Raw genomic sequence first — 15,291 nt, 5'->3', positions numbered from 1 at the left:
AAACAGCCCAACCTGCTCTTGTTATATATCTATTGTATCATTAGAATCCCTCTCTTGCTTAGCATAGAGACTTGGTGCTTTTAAAGAGTGCAAAAATAAAATACAGAAATAGTTGAACAAGAGGATCATATAAGGTATATATATACCAGATCTGATTTCAATAAATTTAGAAACAAAACAGTATATATAGATATCCTCTTATGTTTTCTTTTTTGACAATAAAAAACATCCAAAAATGAGTTACTATCATGGAAGTACTTTCCTAAGAAAACAGAATTCTCAGATCTGTATATACACCAAAATTATGGTCATTTGGTTTAACAAATGAGGTGGTAAAAGATCCTATATGATTTATAAACTCCCCCTCTTTTTATTTGGATTGTTTATTATCATAACAACATTAGTTTAAGAGGAGAGATTCAAGCCATCTGTTTCTTTTCTCCTTTTTCTACTTTTTATTCCGGTTTATATATATTCCGATAATCTTTTGCTTGATTTTTACTCCCCTTCGTCTGGATCTTCAGGCTGGAAAAAACTTCTGTACCAAAAAGAAAACAAATCTTTTAAGCAACATCACTCGGTAAATATAATAGGACAAAGCACCACTGTAAAATAAGATAAAGATCGCTTGTTTCAGGTCCTAAAACACTCGGTAACATTGTCTTTTCCTTCCAAATCATTTATCTATTTCTTGAGATGAACAAATATGTACAAAGAAAGAATACCACCGTGGGAAGAATTAAAGTATTACGTTCATCACTAAGAATAGTGAAGACTAAAGAGAAAGAAACACGCACACACACACACACACACACACACACATATATATGAATGTGTGTGTGTACAAAAGTGTCAGAGGCTGTGTTCCAACTCACTTTCTCCAACACCTCGTACTCGTGTTGCCCATAGGCATACATATGGATGCTCTACATAGTAATAGAGTTTCCACACAGATAAGTCCGCAGGTTCATTAATTGTTTACAAGGCCAACATTGGAACTCAAACAGAAATAGAAGTATCTCAATGACATGTGGGCATCTTTGTGCTAAGCTGCAAACACTGGAGCTAGCCTTAGCCTATGGATAATATATTTTCACACGATTATTGATATTAAATGCCTGGAATGCAATCGTAGTTTGATCTCACAAGGTTAGTATATTACATAACGAGGACACATTAGAGGGAAAAAGCAAAGAGCAAACTTTGAGAACTCACCTGTAGCTCTATCACCAGTTTCCTTTCACCTTAAATGTAGATTCCGGAGGAAATCAGAAAGCCTGAAAAAAACCAAGGAACTTGAAGATAAACCCTAGACCCTAAACCAAACAATGTAAAGCACACCAGCAAACACAGCTGACTGATCATAAAAGGGATCCCAAGTGAAAACTTAAGATATACCTAATATCTTTTGCTATAACTGTGTTTCCATCTTCAGCTCCAAGGTGGCGTAGATCCACTTCTTCTAGGCGACCATCACGATATGCATGCTGGAGCAACATAAAATCCATCTTTCAGAGTTCACGACACTCAATAACTAATTTAAGTCGTAAGTCTCGGACGAAAACAAGACACCAAAAATCATTGATCCATATAGATGAGAGTAGGCGATATTCAGATATCAAGAAGAAACAATGACGAAATACCTGATAAGTATATAATGGAAACATGAGTATATAAGCTATGTAACATGACACCGATAAACGGGCATTAGTATCCGACACAAGTACTCTCGTTCTTATGTCCTTCAATTTTACTTACAATTTCATTCTTGTTCTCGACTAACCATTTTTTACATTATACACAAAGAGGTTAACTTAGAGCGATATTTACATGTCCATTTTACACAAAGTTGTACATACAAAATAGGCACATTATACCCACTATTACATTGTTGAAGACAGTCTCGTGAGTCATGACCACTTCCCTAGCTAATTAAGCACCTTTTTGAGTAATGATTATAAGTTTTTGTGTTTGGTCATAGAAACCACTGTGTTCTATATTATACTCTTGTATGCCGAGTTAACTAACTATTCCATTATGCATAATATGTATTGTGTAATCTATATAAAAAGCCACACAAATTATTACGGAGACCACGACAGCCCAAACCACTACCTCAGACTTCTACTGAGACATGCATCTCGCCTCTTGCTGAGTTAACACACTAAAGTTACTTGTAGGGTACAACTGTACAAGTACCCAACATAGTAAATCATTCTAAAAAGCTCATGAACATGCAAAAGTTGTGTTAGCAAACAGCTGACCTTGTAGAAACAGCTAGTCCCAAAGGGGCATGACCCATTTCCAAAGTCAAAATACCTACAATCGATAGAACTGCAACGAGAAAAAAATTGTTAGCAGGCTTAGATGCTATTTGAATGTCTCAACTACCATGTTTCGAGCCCTACACAATTGTAAAGAAGTTGATACTTCAAAAACTGTGTTGTTGTAGTCTTGTGGATCATCTGATGCCAAAGAACATGCAGACAAATGCAGAGAATCACATAAGATGATAAGAGACTTAGGCAGAACAACAACGAAATGTATACTGTATAATGAACTTAGAGCTCCAAAAAATTGCTTTCCCACTGATACAAGATAACAAATAAAAGACGATGTATTTCATTCTCATATGCATCACAAACACACACACATTATATATACATATGTCAGCCTCTCAAACCCAGATCCGTATCATGGTGGATACTTGGTTTAAATGATTAATTTTTTCTTGTGTATTTAATTTTAGAAGGCAACCTAACTGATAATTCCCAATATGGTACAATTTGGACATTTTTTAGTAATTTGCATATTGGAAAGAACAGCCTATTATATAATATATACACATATCAATAAAAATGAAGGCACGAGGCACCACATCTTGAGGCTACCAACAGAGACAATAAAATGACTGGATTTTCGTAAGGATTTTATCTCCTACTCTTAACCGGGCCTTTATCACAAACTATATTAGAAACAAATCTATCTTGATCTTTTGGCTAACTTCCGACTCACTAAACCAATAAAGCCTTCTTTGACGCCTACTGCAGGCTGACTGTAAAGATTACTGATTACACAAATAGATGCAAAATGAGCAAAATGACCGTGAGCTGTCAAAGGGCCTCAGTTTTAGGATTGTTCACTGCGTCAAATTCTGTATAAGGTAAGGGCAATTTTGTTTTACTATGTTGATTTCGTTATCGTATTCTTGTTTTTGTTCAATGAAATACTTCCATCAATAACAAACAAACTAGACTACACAAATCCGCTTGACTAGAGTAATTCTGAAAGAAACAAACTAGAGGCTTAATATATAAACAGGGATGACATAGATACCTGAGTCTTGCTTTATAGCTGTAAACAATATCCATCTTCTCTTCTTGAGTTGAGTACCAAATCACACTAGGAATAACAAAATATGAGAGCTTGCGACATATTGGGCATGCCCTCAATGCAGTATTGACATCCATGCCGGAGGTTGGGGAATTGCCACGCCAATTCCTGATACACGAAATACAGAACGGATGATCACATTCTGACAGCAACCCAAACTTCCGCTCGGCAGCCGTGGGTTTTGAAAGTACACGATCAAGACAAACACTACACTCAATTTCTTGACTATGTTTCAGAGCCTCCAAGTGTTTCTGTTTTCTCTCACATGTTTTTATATGCTCATCTCTTTCCTCAGGTCTGTATGGATGCAAGCAATACTTTTCACAGGTCGGACATAAGTCGCCATGAATGTGTGGGCATCTATCTCCACGAGGACAATTACCCGCAGCAGCAAACGAGCAAATAGGACGAGCAGCTGGGTCAATGGTTGTAGACTCTTCAATATTCTCATTTTCCAATAAATTAGTATCGATGGATTCTTGGTTCCATACCGGAGTACCTGGAGGGAAGAAAGGCCTACTCAAAGCAGAAAGCTCGACGGGAGCACTAAAAACAGAAGATTTTTCGTCATTGGAGGAATATCTGGTAGGGGATATTACTTGAAAAGATATAGGACGTATTGAATCTGTTGAAGATGCCGAAAGAGAAGTTTGTGGCCGAGAAGTTTTGACATGTTCATAACGGCACCGACTACCATACGTACAAGCACCTTTCTGGTAGAAGGTGCATATCTGTCATGATAAAACCACCAGAAGTAAGAAAACACAGTTACAAAATAAGTAAAGCACACAGCTAGTATCGGGCATCAATACAAAGCATGTAATCGTAATAGAGATTTGGATTTATGTACATTATTCGATTGGTCCTTCCAATCATGCGAGAATTCACAGTGTTCTCCTTTTAGACATGCGCCATGTGCAAAGAACTTGCAGAGAACCCTGGACCACCAAAACAGAAAAAATGATTGTAAGATCACCAAACCAACTAAATATTAGCCTATACTACCAAACATCATTTGAGTGCACAGCTACTCAACCAGCACAATTCAACTTGTAAATATTTCACCACTGAGTGCCGACAGAAGGTGAATTTAATATTTAATACAAAAATGATAAAAGTATACCCCAACGTAACACATGTTCTACGTAGAATAATAGTACAAGAAACGTAAATGACGAGATTGTCCTCGAAACAATGATTTTTTCCTTTGTTCTACTCAAATGTGGTATGGTGGGGGGCAAGGTGGGGTATACTTGTATCATTGTTGAATTGTACTTAATAATTAGAAGAGAATGCCACAATAACATTTCAGCACAATTACAATAATGTGAAGATAATTTAATCCCTAGCTCTCCCTCCCTTGTAATTACCCTTGAACTTAATACAAATTGTTTTTGTCTAAAAAGAAACGATAACTTTTCACATTGAGCTATCTGGAAATCTATTGACAATGTGCATGTCACCTCCAAAGAGTAGGTGAAGCTTTTTTCTTTAAACCTACCAGGTAAAGGTGACATATAATACAACATCTATATGATTTAAACCCCTTCTCCTCTCAAATCAAGTAAAGAGTAGATATAGACCCCTCTCAGTATCCAGGAAAACTTCGCAAATATTGGCATCGCATTGTGACTTGCTTATGTCTCTTTAAGTGTTATCCTACAAACCAATTTTCAGTTAAATCTACATGAAATTTGACAAATACATATGGAAGTTGTAGTTTTTAAATACAGCCCACACCCAATCAAAGCATAAACTGTGGAGACCAAGGTTTGAATCTTATTATACAACGAAACATAAATTGGATGTGCATATTTGCAGAAGTTCAGTAGATACCAAATGGAGCCACAAAATTATTTGAAATTTCAAGTGATTAACCTCCACAAAAAATTAGCCTTTCGTTTCGGACCAGACCCAAATATTACACGAAAAGAGCATTTAGTATGAAAATCATAATGTGCAAACATCAAAATTATTTTGACATCCAGTTTATTTAAATCCAAAGAAACAAACGTGAAAACATCAATGAATCAATCAAAGAAGGCATTTGGTATGAACATCAACCAATCTATTCGAAAACCACGTAGGGCAAAACGATAAGGACCTCGAGGTGTACATATATACATATATAATCCCAGCTTGCCAAACAACACTAACCCTTTCTAGATACTTTCTTATAGAAAGTGAACAACATCAAAAATATTGTGAAAGAGGATAACTACAGTAACAAGAAACATGAAGATAATAACCCTAATTAAGATATTTAAATGATGTAGTAAATTTATAATAATGAATTGAGCTAGAGAAGAAGAAGTTGATTAGAGAAATAATTTCAACAACAGGGATAATACCTCTTAGACATAACTTATAGGAGGGAAAGTAACTCTTTCCGCAAAATCAAGACCTGTCTAGGGCTTCCCAGGGGGGAATGGAGGAGACGATGAATCTTATTTTCAGGAGAGAGAAGATAAAGAAGAAGAAAGAAGACGGAGGAGGAGGATTTAACGGAAAAGGTATAGAGAGAGACCCAATTTTCTCCTCATTTTCTTAGGGTTTCAATTTATTATCCTGGAGAGGAAGGAAGGGGGTTTCAAACAAAAGCTGGAAATAACGCTCATTACCGCACTTAGGGGTACTTTCGTAATAAAATTATTTGTGGTCCTCGTGTCCCTCACCTCTGTGGCTCTGTCCGAATTCGGTAGGCACCAAATTTTCGTGTTCATATTGAAAAACTAATCAAAACTCATTAAATTTTTAAGGGTTATTTCCCTAATGGCCCCCTACTTTGTGACCAGCTTCCCGCCTGACCCCCTATTTTACGAGAAATACCCATATGGCTCCCTTCCGTTATAACACCGTCACTCTCTCTCCTCCATCATGTTTTCTCTCTCTGCCAACTCACGCCACATCATTTGTTACGCCACCTCATCACCTTCTCCGGCAGAGGTCGCCGGCCGGCCAAATTTCCGGCCGGCGACCTTCAAACTAAAAAAAAAAAAAAAATTTCTCTCTTCCTCTCTCTCTCTCTAAAATTACTCCGGCGAAGGTCTCCCTTCGCCGGAGTAATTTTAGAGAGAGAGAGGAAGAGAGAGAAAAAAAATTTAGTTTGAAGGTCGCCGGCCGGAAATTTGGCCGGACGGCGACCTCTGCCGGAGAAGGTGATGAGGTGGCGTAACAAATGATGTGGCGTGAGTTGGCAGAGAGAGAAAACATGATGGAGGAGAGAGAGTGATGGTGTTATAACGGAAGGGGGCCATATGGGTATTTCTCGTAAAGTAGGGGGCCAGGCGGGAAGCTGGTCACAAAGTAGGGGGCCATTAGGGAAATAACCCAATTCTTAATACCCCTAATTTAAACTTTTTTTTTTATGAGAATCCCCTTAGAAGACAGACTTAAAATCTAACTACACTATAGTACATAAAATTTAACTACAACATTATTCTCCATGTTATAGGATGGTGCAGACCAGCCTTCCGGACTGCTAGTGATACTGTCCGCTTTGGTACATCTGGGCCTCACGGTTTTGAAAGGCCTCACTAAGGAAGGGGGGTTAACCTCTTAAGAGGAGCACCACACTCTTGTCTCCCTCCAATGTGGGATTGCTTTACAACACACTCTCCCAAGACCACATCAAAGTAGAGCGAATCGTGCTGATAGCGTGTTATAGGATGGTGAGGAACACTTAGGTCTCACGGTTTTGAAAGGCCTCACTAGGGAAGGGTGCTTAACCTCTTAAGAGGAGCACCACACTCCATCTCACCACCAATGTGGGATTGCTTTACAACACTCCACTTATTTTCCTCTGCAAAATGTTTTTTTTTATGAAATCTCCACAAAATGTTAAAAACAAGTGTACAATTTTTTGGTGAACCTATTTATTTAGCCTAACTTTTTTTTATTGTCCAATATTTTTGGTATTACTAAACAATTTAATATTAAAAACAATTACATTGACACTACAAAAACTAATATTTTTCTCTACAAAATATTATTAATATATTCCTTTTAAACTATCTCTTTGTTAAATTTCTTTTTTCTTAATATTGACTACAATAGTCATCACAAAGGGATCGAATCTGGGACCTCCGCACTACAGAGTATATTCACTTACTAACTAAGCTACCAGTTGTTGGCAAAAATTCTTTCTTCTTACATAAGATAGATAAATTTTTATATTTGATTTAAGGAAAAGGGAGTAATATCATCTCTCCAATTGTTCTTTTTTTACTTTTCTTTTTGTTCCTCTATCGGTGTCATTCACTATGCCAAACATAAAGTTTTGTATGGCAACGTCCTTCATTATTGGTTTGGTGTGTTTTTAGAACTTTTTGGTGTATAATGTTATTTCACCATTGTAACCCTGACTCATTTCAATGTAAAAGTAATCAAGAAATGAAAACCATTGTAGATCCTGCAACTCATTAAAACATGAGTTCTAAAATACTCGTATATCAAAGATTATCGGTAGAAATTCCAGCGCAGAGGCATAAGAATAAATACTACAAGAAAAGAAAAGCAGAAAGAGAAGAATCAACTTTTTGATTGTATTGTGTTCATTGCTAGGGGTGAATTACAATTAGTATTGATTACAACTGAGATTTTCTAAGGAACAAGGAGGATGAAGAAGAAGAATAACAATGATATCATCTTGAGGATACAAAGGGAAAGGAAGTCAACAGGGACATTTAAAGCATCAGCTGCTCCTGCAACTGCCTACCCCCATCTTAGCATAGAACCATCCCGAGTTACAAGCTCATATCCTTAGGCAAGCTTATCTCAAGAAAGTATAGGCTGTGGTGGTTTGAACACAAGACATATAGTGAGTTAGCACCGGAAGCTTATAATCGACAAGACAAAGTCACCAATAAAAAATATATGCATCTAAATTTTATTATGATGATATGTTCACGAAAACATCTCTTATCCCCGCTTAAGAAAACTAAATCGGCCAGAAGACATGTTTATATTATTATTTTTTAGGCTTGGGCTCCTTCTGCAGACTATGTGCAAAGATTTCAGAATATGTGCAGACTTGTGCATATGGATTTGAAGCCTAAAAATGTTAATGGACCCAAGAACAGTTGGCGACAAAAGGAGTTTTGGCTAATTTTGTCCTACAAGAAACTGTCAGAGTACTTCTTGGTGCTTTCAACAAGAAGTCCATAAAGAAAATTAATAAAATCTTTTATCTGCCACAGGAACTAAATTACCTTGCAGACATGAAAGCCATTCCAAGAAATACGGCTTTGACAGCTTGTTTCTGCCCTGCATAATCAAATGCTAAGGGCAGCATTTCATGCAAGGTGAGAAAAGCCATCACTCCACCAACTGCATGATTATCAAGTTAACATTCGTGAAGCAAAAGAAAAGGAAAACTCAAAGCCAGGGCTCGAGTGATAGAAAAGAACTGAGGTTACAAATGAAAACCTGATCCTAGCAGTCCCTCAAGAATTTCAGGGTTTAGGCTGCTCGGAAATAGATAAGCTGCATGGAATCACAAGATTAGATTGTAACAAGCTAAGGAAGTATCTTAGCATGCCTAAGACAAAAACATGGACAATAAAAAAACAATACTAGTATTCTTATAGGTTTTCAACTACGTTAGCATGAAATGGATACCACACCCCATACTACATTCAAGTGCTTCGAGTGACTTCAATGGGTATACAGTATCATTTTCATATACATCTTATGTGTACTTGACCACAATCATGTAAGGACATTTTGATCTTTTTCTACTCACTGGGTCCGATGGTACCCTTCACTCGTGCCTGTGTCAAGTAGGTTTTTAAGGAATTTTGATATGTCTAGGACCTAGGTTTTTGTAGATGTTGGTCTGCACCCCTAATCCCGACAAATGTATTGGTCAGCTTCATAAATCCTATTTCGTAGTAATATCTTATCTTCAACCATATCTTATGGGTTTAACAAGTACTGTGCACAGCGGGAGTGCAGTTATCAAGGTGAACCCCAGGGTAATTTCAGCCCAACAGTAGTTGTTAACTTGATTTGAGGTCTTAGAGCAAAAGGTCAGGCCTCTAACAGTTTGAGCTTGTCATGCAACTGAATCTTAAGAAGCTTACTTTCTTCATAAATCAGATTCAGCTGAGGCATAAAACCACTATAATAAATAAAACAAAAGGAATTGTTAATTTGTGACAATTGATTTTGGGGGTTCACTTGCGACAAACCAGTAAAGCTTTGCACGACCTTCAGAGTAAATTAGAGAATTCTTTCAAAGATCTTCTCTGCCTCTAATATTGAATGCGAACAAATGATAGATCTCTTCTAGTGCAAACATAAGAACATTTTCTACTTTTTGAAAACTCGACAAGGATGTTAAAAAAAAATTTTAGAAAAGATTGCACTGAAACGCCAATAACATACCTACGATTACAACACCAAGCGGCTCAGCAAGGCCAGACAGTGTTGCCAGCTTGAACGCTTCCCATTTGCTGTGATGTGCAGAAAGAATGGAGTAGTCATGTATGTGCATGATACAGTTTGATTTTTGAAAGAGAAAATTTTCATCTTCCCGAAAATCCCAATTCGACATATGCTCAAGAAATTCTTACCTTTGTGTTGCAAAATAAACAGGAAGTGCTACAGCAACTCCCTGCAGTAGAAATATATATAGTATAATATTGAGCTGATAAGAATGATGGAGAGACACTAAATGCGGCCAGCGAAAACGGGGTAGTTGCCAATGGTTTGGCCTACAACAGCTATTTTTCAGAAAAGAAACTTTTCTTGTTAACAGATAAAACTGATCCAAGCAGATCACAATATATCTCAATAGGAGAAAAACTACATTAGAATATCGCTAGGAAAAATCCTAAGGGAATGAAAAATAAATTTAAAGGTCAAAAGACTCTAAACATCTTTCTTATTGTTACTTAACCAAGAAAAAAAATGTAATGAGTTACAAAAAGTCCATTCATTTTCCTTTTGGACACAGTAAAATTGGATTATAAATAAGATTCAACTAGTTGTATGTGTTGCCGTGTTCGTTTTATCTGTTACTTTTCACCATTGTTCTTCTGCTTTTACGTTTTCTTCACCATTAGCAAAATGTAAATCAATTAAGCACAGGTAACCACTAATCTAAGTGGATTTGGATTGTAAAGTAATTCTAAGTAGATAGTGTCTAAGAATTTACGACTTCGGTTGTGCAGTGGATGCAAATTTTATGTAGGCAGATATTGTGTTTTTTTTTTTGGGGCAATCTACGTGTTCAAGATAAAATGATTTATATTATTTCAATCACTATCTACTAGCAATATATAGCAGATGTAAATATGGATACCTCAGGGATGTTATGCAACGCAATGGCCAGTGCCAAGTTAAGACCAACTCGAAGCCCCTGTGACAGTTATCACCAAGAAATTCCAAACACCAGAAGAATATGTTATTCTAATTGATCAAGGTCAAATTTAAAAGCGCCAAATGCAATGCTGCTTGCTAGCTACCCAATTTTTATCATCAGATTCAGAGTGGTTACTTTTAGCATATTTAGTATACTCTGGTTCTTCTTAGTAATAGATATAAGTACATTCGTTCTACTCGTTGAATAAACCATGTAATATAGGCATTTCATATACTAAAGTAAACTATCCAGAAATCTTAGTAAGTCAAGGGAGCATCCCGAATTAAGTACCACCAGTTTTCTATGTTAAAAAGATATCTCCGACCTCAACGCAGGTTTCTATGAGAAAGCAAGGGATCACCTAGAGAAGTTTGCCTTGAGGTGTGAACGGCATACATCGTTTACAAAAAGAATACTAAACCACATTTATATGGAAGGAAATCATGAAATGGTTTTTCTTCAACTCTGTTACAATACCACATAAACACTCAAAAGGCATACCTAATGCTTCTAATTCTCCTTATATCATTTTTCCCTGTTTCAATGTTTTGATGGAATTAGAAGGCAATGTTTATATGATCCTAAGTTATACAAATGTATCATCATATGTTGCTTACGCAAATTACGCCTCACAAACGAATTATGTACGCATTTTTTAAGCATTCAAGTATGTCTGCCTTGAGGCAAAAAACTACCAAATTGCCTCGACGAATTTCTAAAAGTTGGAAGTTTCTAAACCATGCACTGAAATCTCATTGGAGACAGCAGCAAAACTGCAATTGGATGCTTCTAGACTTTTAACTTTTGCACAACTAATAGTTGTTTTAAGTCCTAACTAGAAATTGTTTTGATTCGCCACATATTTTTTCTATGGTGTATTTAGCACCAATGCTCCATAACTAAAAAACAGGAAAAGAGAACAGAATAAGAAGCACCTTCATTGATCCAAGGAAAACTGCCATTCCTTCTGGAAGATTGTGTAAGCTTATACCTACAACACGCAGTAATTGCGCAGTTCAATTATATGAAAACAAAACAACTTACACTACTCACTCATCAGATACCAATATAAATAACTTTACTGGTGATATTACCAGAATTTAGTGTTACCACTGGACTGCTTCAGCAAATTAACTTAATCACGATGAATATCAAAAAACAGAAGGAGAAAAAATTTATACCAATAGCAGTGATGATTCCACTAAATAAAACTTGGCGGCGATGCTTTTTCAACATGTCCTTACCCCCTTCATCACCACTTTTCTTCTGTTCTCGAGCATGAAAGTGGTAATACGTAAGACATTTGTTTTTGCTCCAAATTTGAGAGTAGGGTTATCAGGATGCGAAATTTAAATAGTTCATACAAACCTTTTTGCTTTTCACATCGACCGTTGGAGCAAGTGTTGGTTCTGGGATGAAACTAGAAATAATGGCAAAGAAAATAACACCACCAAAAAACTGCATGACCATATGAAGTGAAGTTAGGCAATAAGCTAAAATGGTGATTATTAGAAGAAACCCGATTTGAGTAATCACAACTTGGGGAGGATGTTACCCAAATGTTGGCTTTTAAGAAGCCTATAGAGTTTATAGCATTATGCGCCAAATCAAGGAAAGAAATGCTTAACATAAGACCTGCAGCAAAACCCTGGGAAGAATATAACGAAATTAAGGGGTTAGTTCTACTTCATCTACAAAATAACACAAAACAGTCAAAAGGTCTTGAGAGCTTTCAAGCAAAACAGAAAGCCTTATCATGTGCCCTAAATAGGAAACTGGTATTAAACGATAAAGAACAATCCGAAACAATTAAACAGAGATTGGAGCAATAAAAAAATAAAAGATGAACACTATTAACAAGCACTAACAAGTTGGCCAAATTCACTAGAGAAATGAAGAGTTAGCAGCTAGCTTGTCTTTTGAACATCACCTGTAAAAGCCCAAGCATCTTCAAATTTGGGGCATTATTAAGAATAACAACAAGTGCACCTGTTTCAGAACAAATTAACAAGTTAGTTACTCAAAACAAAACAAAACAAAAAAGGTGAAATCACTGAAAATTTTCAGACAGTAATTGCACCCATCATGGATTCATGAGTGACCCAGTAATTGAAAAACTACAAACAAACTGGATATAAGAGTAGAAACTTGAGCTAAGCAAATTGAAGTAAGAGAATCAGTTTTGGAGATGAGATTTTACCTAAGGAGGTGCTTAATCCACCAACAAGAGAGAGAGCAAGAGCTACCATCACCTGAGAATCCATTTAAACCACTTCTTCCTCCTCAAAGACACAACAAACAATAGAACACAACCCTGAAATGGTAATCAAACTAGGGTTCCCTTATTATGGGGTTTTTAGTCTGCTTCAAAGAGAGGAGGGGAATTGGCGGGGTTTGCCTTTTGGGGAGCGAGAGAGAGAGAGAATTAGTAGTGATGGGGGTAATAGGTAGTGGTGGGAAAGGAATAAAAAGAGGAAACTCATAATTTAATGCCCAAATGGAAGAGAGAGAGAGAGAGAGAGAGAGAGAGAGAGAGAGAGAGAGATCACAATCGGATCCGACGTAGCGTGTTCCTCGTGCCCTTCCAATTCCAATTCTTTAACCCCCTTATGGCCTAATTTTGTATACCACCTTCCTACGTTTGGTTTGCTTAATATTCTTCTTTTAGGGTATTTTTATTCCTAAATTAGTGTGTAATTTAGGTAATCATCATAAATTGGTGGGAAATTCTAAAGCTTCCACTCATAAAATCGTATTCATATATTTTTTTTTTTTGGGATTCAGATGGGGTCAGACACTCCGACCCAACTAAATTACGAGGTTACGGAACGGGTGTCCAACCACTACATCAAATAGTAATGAACGATTCATTTCGTTTATGTGCAAGTTAGATATCATTGACATTGATGAATTGGTTAAAACTATGACTTTATGTATGCACTCCTCAACCAACCCCACATTCAACAAATATTCACTTTAAACTTATAAATTTGGCATAACTCAAACTCGCATTTTAGACTATAGAATATTGAGCACCCCCTCTACAAAGTCATCGATCTGAAACCAATATCTTGTTTATTATGTGCAATTCTTCTCTAACGAGATAAGAAAACTTCTTTTGTTTGTTACAAAAAATATTGTATGAATGACATTGCAATAAATGGGAAATAAAGCGAATCAAAACCAATTTCCACTCACGATTCTATTTTCATGGAGATATATAGACATTTCCCAAAAGCTTCCGTAACAGTGCCTATTGATATCAAACTCCTTTCACCCTACACTAGTACACTAATATGTTCGTTCCACTATATTAATGTTATGATTGACGTTATATCTTTTATCTTTTTGAACTGTTAAACTGGATCTTTTAACTATGATCGATACGTGACAATTCTTGTCGACTGCAAAACCACTAACATTTTCGTTCGAATCAACATGGGTCTGAGATTTTTGTGACAAAGTGTTCTTAGTGAAATAAGTATTTTAACATCGTGAGTTTAATATGTTGAAGGCACATGTTCTAAGTGCACACCAAAGCTTGCACTTGTGCGTATGAATTAACATATGTTTCTGCATAAATTTATCTTAGTGCAAACTTAAATATACACAGCATACAAGAAGTTATTTGAGCTCGGAATGCCCGAACTTCTTCCGCCAATTTTCTATACTTCTAGAGGAGTAGTTGTAAAAACAACCGGAGAAATCTTCATCGTTTCAACTCTGATGATATTAGTAAATGGGTTGGTGTTAAGGGCCATCTTTACTATTTTTAAGACAATTTCTTATGAAGTTCAAAATTCGTACAGAATTTGACAAAAAGCTATCTCAGTGCAGAACATGTGTCAAATGACTAATCAGAAACATAAATCAAATTTAAATCGAATGAAAAAGACAAAATATGTTTATGTAGTTTTCTTCGAAGACACTAAACATGACTGTATATGATTGGTTATGACTTGTCATATGATATTTGTTTGTTGCTCTTATTAAATATTGGTTTATTTTCCAAATAACCCCCAACTTTGTGATCAACTTCGTTCCTAGCCCCCTACTTTATCAATAATTCTCATATGGCCCCTTTTTCAGTTACCGTTAACTCTCCGTTAACCAGTCATCATTTCTCTCTCCTCCATTTCACCACCTCTCTCTGCCACCCCATGTATTCGCCACCTCATCGTCTTCACCGGCGAAGGTCGTCGGCTGACCAATTTCCGGCCGACGACCTTCAAACATAAAAAAACAATTTTTTTTTTCTTCTCCTCTCTCTAGATCAGCAGATCCTTTGAAGGTCGGTCGGTCTGCTCGGGCCTTCAATGGGGTCTCCACTCTCTCTAGATCTGATCTAGAGAGAGGAGAAGAAAAAAAATTACCTGTTTCTTAGAGAGAGAGGAAAAAAACATTTTTTTTATGTTTGAAGGTCGGCGACCTTCGCCAGTGAAGACGATGAGGTGGCGAATACATGAGGTGGTAGAGAGAGGTGGTGAGATGGAGGAGAGAGAAATGATGACTGGTTAACGGAGAGTTAACGG

The 15,291-nt window shown here is 36.6% G+C and overlaps 2 protein-coding genes across 5 annotated transcripts; both read right to left on the bottom strand.

Moving 5' to 3' along the window:
• Nucleotides 1-139: 139 nt before the first annotated feature.
• On the bottom strand, nt 140-6,116 carry LOC147545328 (zinc finger (CCCH-type/C3HC4-type RING finger) family protein). Of its 3 annotated transcripts, XM_086634776.1 has the most exons (8): nt 5,745-6,055; nt 4,244-4,331; nt 3,893-4,124; nt 3,337-3,808; nt 2,265-2,334; nt 1,399-1,487; nt 1,216-1,277; nt 140-538 (listed from the first exon to the last, which is right to left on the bottom strand). In XM_086634776.1, exons 1-7 carry the CDS (start codon nt 5,753-5,755, stop codon nt 1,241-1,243), a joined length of 999 nt encoding a protein of 332 aa, XP_086490902.1. In that variant the 5' UTR covers nt 5,756-6,055; the 3' UTR covers nt 140-538; nt 1,216-1,240. The 3 variants fall into 3 exon arrangements, with proteins under 3 accessions (XP_086490902.1, XP_086490900.1, XP_086490901.1); XM_086634774.1 differs by having other exon boundaries at nt 3,337-4,124; nt 5,745-6,116; XM_086634775.1 differs by having other exon boundaries at nt 140-1,050; nt 1,203-1,277; nt 3,337-4,124; nt 5,745-6,074.
• A 1,799-nt stretch (nt 6,117-7,915) lies between these two features.
• LOC147545327 (ZIP metal ion transporter family) lies at nt 7,916-13,385 on the bottom strand. Of its 2 annotated transcripts, none has more exons than XM_086636339.1 (12): nt 12,960-13,385; nt 12,690-12,748; nt 12,315-12,407; nt 12,128-12,217; nt 11,941-12,025; nt 11,695-11,750; nt 10,700-10,756; nt 9,969-10,009; nt 9,781-9,848; nt 8,821-8,877; nt 8,604-8,721; nt 7,916-8,184 (listed from the first exon to the last, which is right to left on the bottom strand). In XM_086636339.1, the coding sequence occupies exons 1-12, from the start codon at nt 13,021-13,023 to the stop codon at nt 8,139-8,141; spliced, it is 834 nt and encodes a 277-aa protein (XP_086492465.1). In that variant the 5' UTR covers nt 13,024-13,385; the 3' UTR covers nt 7,916-8,138. The 2 variants fall into 2 exon arrangements, with proteins under 2 accessions (XP_086492465.1, XP_086492466.1); XM_086636340.1 differs by having other exon boundaries at nt 11,941-12,022; nt 12,960-13,383.
• Between the last annotated feature and the right edge of the window lie 1,906 nt (nt 13,386-15,291).

This window comes from Eschscholzia californica, unplaced genomic scaffold (genome assembly GCF_041429995.1).
Source record: "Eschscholzia californica isolate CP2 unplaced genomic scaffold, dmEscCali1.0.p SCAF_4, whole genome shotgun sequence".
NCBI classification, from domain to species: domain Eukaryota; kingdom Viridiplantae; phylum Streptophyta; class Magnoliopsida; order Ranunculales; family Papaveraceae; genus Eschscholzia; species Eschscholzia californica.
Note: the sequence above shows the minus strand (reverse complement) of the source record. Positions and strands in the feature narration are given on the sequence as shown.

What these genes read in the sequence shown, in the direction of transcription:
- LOC147545328 (XM_086634774.1), bottom strand. An exon ending in GGACTAGCTGTTTCTACAAG is followed by an intron (nt 1,488 to 2,264) that starts GTCAGCTGTTTG and finishes ATGTTGCTCCAG; the next exon opens with CATGCATATCGTGATGGTCG. An exon ending in GTTATAGCAAAAGATATTAG is followed by an intron (nt 1,278 to 1,398) that starts GTATATCTTAAG and finishes GGTTTTTTTCAG; the next exon opens with GCTTTCTGATTTCCTCCGGA.
- LOC147545327 (XM_086636339.1), bottom strand. Translation starts at nt 13,023, where the DNA reads ATGGATTCTCAGGTGATGGTAGCTCTTGCTCTCTCTCTTGTTGGTGGA. An exon ending in TCGATGTGAAAAGCAAAAAG is followed by an intron (nt 12,026 to 12,127) that starts GTTTGTATGAAC and finishes GCTCGAGAACAG; the next exon opens with AAGAAAAGTGGTGATGAAGG. An exon ending in GTTTATTTTGCAACACAAAG is followed by an intron (nt 9,849 to 9,968) that starts GTAAGAATTTCT and finishes TGCACATCACAG; the next exon opens with CAAATGGGAAGCGTTCAAGC.